The sequence below is a fragment of the Erigeron canadensis genome, chromosome 4, assembly GCF_010389155.1.
Source record: "Erigeron canadensis isolate Cc75 chromosome 4, C_canadensis_v1, whole genome shotgun sequence".
NCBI lineage: Eukaryota > Viridiplantae > Streptophyta > Magnoliopsida > Asterales > Asteraceae > Erigeron > Erigeron canadensis.
Window position 1 is genome coordinate 22,128,718 of NC_057764.1, and position 5,505 is coordinate 22,134,222.

A 5,505-nucleotide genomic window follows, 5' to 3' on the forward strand; every position below is an offset into this window, starting at 1 on the left:
CTATATTTATGCCTAGTTAAATATGTGAGGGGTAGTTTTCCTTTTATAATGCGACGGCGATGGTGATAATAATGCGGGGTGGTAGTGGCAGCGGCGGTGGCCGCGGAGGTGGTGACAGGTGATGGCGGTGACGAGTAGTGAGGACGTCAATGGTGGTAAATATAAAAATTATTGATATTAAAAGATGTAGTATAGTTATTATAAGGATTGATGTGTTTATGTTGTAAATTATTTTGTTAAGGATATTTTATGTATATTATGTGCAGATGTTTAAATTAATGAATAAAAGAGAAAGGTATTTTTGATAGTTTGAAGTTGTATTTTGAGAGTTTAGGTGGGGGTTCCTCTTTTATATAAGAATATAGATATAGATATAGATGTGTATATATATATATTATATATATTTTTTCTTATTTCGAGAACTTTCTTTTATAAAACCATGAAAACTTTTAAATTTTGTATTGAAATAAATGTTTTTAAAGTTCATTCATATGTAAATGAATTTGTTTACGTAACGGCCATATATATAAAGTTTTGAAAAAAATTTTATTTATAACATATATTTTTATAATATTTCATATGTAAAATCCATCATCATAAAATCACATTTTGCTGTATCTACTAGCTATCTTTTATGATTTAAAATATTTGTGCATTATGTGAACACCATCATGATATACATTTAGTCTACCATCTTCATTAAAAATCTATTTAAGAATCGTAGAATTACAATTATGCCTCGTTAAATATGCGACATAGCCAAAAGTCAAATTAATAGTTAAACAATATATATCATCTAATAAAATCTTACTTTCATTTTAAACAAAATAAAAGTCAACGAAAGTCTGTTACTATCAAACACTTAATTAATAAAAAACAAAAAACTAGCAACTTCAATAAACGATAAAAAGAAAAACACGTATGCCATTTCATTATAACATCTCCCACGTTCTTTTTTTCTTTATATAAGTTCTCAAAAAATAACTCACCCTAAGGGTTATTTGAGAACTTATATATAATAAAAAAATAATAAAAATGAGAGAACAATTCTGTACCACACATTCTCCCTTTCTTTCTCTCTCTTCAATTAAATATGGAAATTCATCCAAATCATTCAAAATTCTTTATCTCATAAACCGTAAATCGTAAGACGAAACAAAAAGTGTGGGTAGTCTTAAAGTTTCATCTTCTTTCAATAGAGATGCAATTCGATATACATTTGACGACTTTTTAATTTTCTTTTTTCTTTTTGGTACTTGCATATAACTTACACATGTGTAAGTTGAACAAAAATTATGATTCGGAACGGGCTTCTCCCTTAACGATATTCATAAGCCAAAGCTAGTGGAGGTAATAGGTCATTGAGGTGATAGGTCATAGGGTGATAGGTCATAGAGGGTGATAGGTCATAGGGTGATAGGTCATAGAGGGTGATAGGTCATAGGGGGTGACTAGTGATGGGTGATCTACTTAACGGGCTCCGCCCTTAGCCGCTATAACACTGCCATGGACAGACGGGCTCCGCCCTTGGCCACCATGGCTCCGCCATGGATTGACGGGCTCCCCCCTTAACCTTTATTGTTGTGTACATATGTTCATTTACTACTTTACATGTGAAAACAATGATCTTACACATGTGTAGATACACAATTACAATGGAAAAAAATGAATATTAAAAAGTCGTCAAAAGTATATCGAATTACATCTCTAATGAAAGAGGACGAAACTTTAAGACTACCCGTACTTTTTGTTTCGTTTAACGATTTATAGTTTGTGAGATAAATCATTTTAAATGATTTGGATGAATTTCCATATTTAATTGAAGAGAGAGAAATATAGAGAGAATATCTGGTCCAGAATTGTTCTCGCGTTCTTTTTTTTTTTTTTTATGAGTTCTCAAATAACCCTTCCTCTTTAATACTATATCTATAAGAGCATTTTCAATGTAGCTTGATGAAAAACTTTTAATTTTTAAGTGAAAAACATCTTTCAAAAGCTTGACACCATTGGGTGCAAAAGTTTATTATTTCAAAAGCTTGATAATGAGCAAAAGTTTTTTTCAAATCAACATTATTTAATTTAATCAAAAAAAGCTTTAGAAAATGCTACCATTGGAGTAAATGACTTTTTATAGGGAGAAGATTTTCTTAAGTTATTCTAACATGACTAGTTATGATAGGGTAATCTTGACCCTTGAATGAAAATCAAGGACAAATTGAATTTTGGCAATTGATTTTCATTCAAGGGTCAAGATTTTCCCAACTTGACTCAAGTTGAAAAAAAAACTTTCCTTTTTTATAAAGGTTAAAGTTAATGGATTTATGAAATGACATGAAAAAAAAAAACTTTTAAAAGCTTTTTATCTTTGGGGATGCTCTAATACCTTATAAAAGGGAACCCACCCAAAAATATCAAAAGATCAACTGATATACCTAAAATACTTTCTTCTTTATTCATTAATATAAACATTTACACCTAATACACCTATAATATATTAATAAAATAATTTACAACACCACCATTGGCTCTTTCACCACCCGTCGCCGGCATTGCCTCCACCATGCGCCGCTATCACTATAGTCACTGTATTGGGCGGTGATGACGTACCCACCCAGACGCAGGCACGCATGGTACACCTAAAGGGTACGTTTCGCTTTCGATAAACAAGGAAAAGATTTGTAGTTATCAAGAATCCTATATCTTAGGAAAGAAGATCATATCAAATCCTTTATTCCAGGAAGTGATATACATAACGCAAAAAACCCTACTTGGGGAATAAGTCACGAACCCCTTATAAATAGGGGGAAGAATGGCTAGAATAATTCATCATCACATACACACATCTGGCTAGAATAATTCATTCATCATCACATACACACAAAAGGCATAGCCTTACCGGAAGGGAACCGCCAAATAACAACCATAACCACCCTCATTCCTCCGTTCTAGGTAACCAGATTAGCTGTACAAACAATTGGCGCCATCCACGAGACACTCTCCGAACAGCAAAACTTGCAAAAAATTTTGTTTTCTCAAGCCCTAAAACCCTAGAAGAATGAGCGAGGAAAATAGGCCGCCACCTGGTTTCGGTGAAGAAAGCATAAATCTAAACCGAAATCAGGGAAGCACACCAATAACACCTTCATCAGTAGGGGCGACACACTCCTCTACATCAGTTATACCTCAGATTGACGAAGCATACATACGGCAGAACTACTCCAGTATTCTGAGTACCCTACGACGCTTTTAAGATGCGGGAGCACTATCAGGAAGGGCAATCAATTTCGATGAAGAATACGACGAATATGATGGTGACACACCGCCAAGTGGAAGGCGCAGGCAACCAATGGATCCTTGATCAAGAGTGCAAAGAACCAACAATCAACAAAACAATGTCGTAGGGTCAAACACCCAGGGACAAAGCAACCTAGGGTCAAACACCCTAGGGCAAGCCAACCTAGGGTCAAACACCCAGAACCCAGACAACCTAGGGTCAAACACCCGGATCCAAAGCAACCTAGGGTCAAACACCCAGGGACAAAGCAACCTAGGGTCAAACACCCAGGGACAAGGCAACACAGGGTCAAACACCCAGGGACAACCCAACACAGGTTCGAACAACCAAAGTAATCAAAACATCCCCCAAGAAATACTAAATCTAGGACAGATATACAATGTACACGCAGCACACCAATATTCCCCAGTACCTGGCAAGTTCACTACCGCAGTACCAGGCACAAGGAATAAGCACCCCAGGATACCACAGTCAGGGAACATTCACTCAGAACCTTCAGAATGGGAGCCAAAGGTCGAGCACGGCGGGATACCAGCGGAATCCTCAAGGACAATTTAATCAAGGCTTCTCAGTCAACACACAAGCCCCCAATATGCAGGAGCACAAAGTCACACCCAGGGTTCCCACACGCAAGATAGTGGTCAATCCTACGTGCCACAAGTAAACCAAGCCACGCCACATGCGCAGGCAGGACCTACTCAGAACCAACCCCAACAAGGATTCCAAATGCAGGGACAAGTCCCAGGACAACATTATCAGAACACTGGAGCCCAACCAGGTCAGGGTTACAACCAATATTATTTAAATAACCTAGGGGTCAATAACCAAGGATATGGGCAGTATTATCAGGCTAGGGGCCCAAATTTAAGCACCTACGGGACAAATGTCTGGGGACCGGATATGTACCAAACCTTGCCGATATACCAACCAAACATGCCCAGACCATTCAGCCTCAACAGGATGCCAACAAAGTCACCTTTCGCAGAATGGATAAGAAATTACCCATTACCAGCAAATATGAACTACCCAACCCACCTAGGAATTTACATTCGCAAGGACGACCCAGATGATTTCTTGCAAAGGTTTGAAGGAATAGCAGAAATGCAAAACTGCATTGAACCAGTGGCTTGCAAAGCATTCAAAATGGGATTAATGAATGATGCAAGAGAATGGTTGGTAGCCTAACTGAAGGATCGATAAATAGCTTCGATGAACTCAAAACAAAGTTTTTATCGCACTTCTGTCAACTAGAGAAGCATAAAAAGACACATGTGGCAGCCCATAACATCAAACAGCGAGAAAATGAAACCTCTAGGGATTTCATAGAAAGGTTCATTGTAGAGTCACAAGAGATCACAGGATTACCAGAGTCACAAGGGGTTTCTGGGCTCATACATGGCTGTCGGAAGAGGGAATTAGTTGAATGCTTAAACACAGACTTAGCAGAAACATTTGATGAAGCAAAGAAAAAAGCCCACAAATTCCTAGACACAAAAGAAATTAGAGCCAGCAATGTGGATCAGCAAGGAAGATATAGTTCGTATAATAGGGAGGAAAAAAGGAAAGATTACAACATAGTCTCACTCCCAGAGATGACAAAAAGCCCAAAGGAAATATTGCTCACAGAGGCAGTAGGAAAAACATTCCCCATCCCAACAAAGTTGAGTGAAAGGGGAAGGATGGATAAGGACAAATATTGTGATTTCCACAATGATACATGGCACGATACAAACTCATGTATACAACTGAGGAAAGCAATTGATGAAGCCATCAAGACCGGTAAATTGGCACATCTGGTAAAAGGAATCCGACAACAACCAAGACAAAAAGCAGAAGAGTCTAGGGAGCAGAAAAATAGCAATACCTAGGCAGCAATCTATATGATAAGAAGGGAAAGACAGGTCGAGAAGAGAAAAGGAGTTGATGCACTAATCCAGAGTGTAAGAGAAATTTCATTCCCGCCAATCTTAGGAACAAATGTCTCCGACGATTCGATAACAATTAAAGCAATACTGCAAAAAAGATGGGTAGATAAAATCCACATCGATGATGGAAGTGACTGCAACATACTATACGAGCATGCGTTCCCAGGGGATAATCCACTCCTGCGTATCTTATTGTCACCCCCAGGCACTTGGCTAATAAGTTTCTCTGGGATTAAAACTCAACCTGCAAGTAAGATCATTCTCGCAGTCACAAGTGTTGCAGGA

The 5,505-nt window shown here is 37.7% G+C and overlaps 1 protein-coding gene across 1 annotated transcript; it reads left to right on the forward strand.

Annotated features, from left to right (window-relative positions):
• The first annotated feature begins 4,464 nt into the window (after positions 1-4,464).
• On the forward strand, positions 4,465-5,163 carry LOC122597159. Its single transcript, XM_043769790.1, has one exon. The coding sequence runs from the start codon at positions 4,465-4,467 to the stop codon at positions 5,161-5,163; it is 699 nt and encodes a 232-aa protein (XP_043625725.1).
• Positions 5,164-5,505: the final 342 nt, after the last annotated feature.

Excerpts from the sequence above, each read along its gene's own strand:
- LOC122597159 (XM_043769790.1), top strand. The coding sequence starts at position 4,465 with ATGGTTGGTAGCCTAACTGAAGGATCGATAAATAGCTTCGATGAACTC.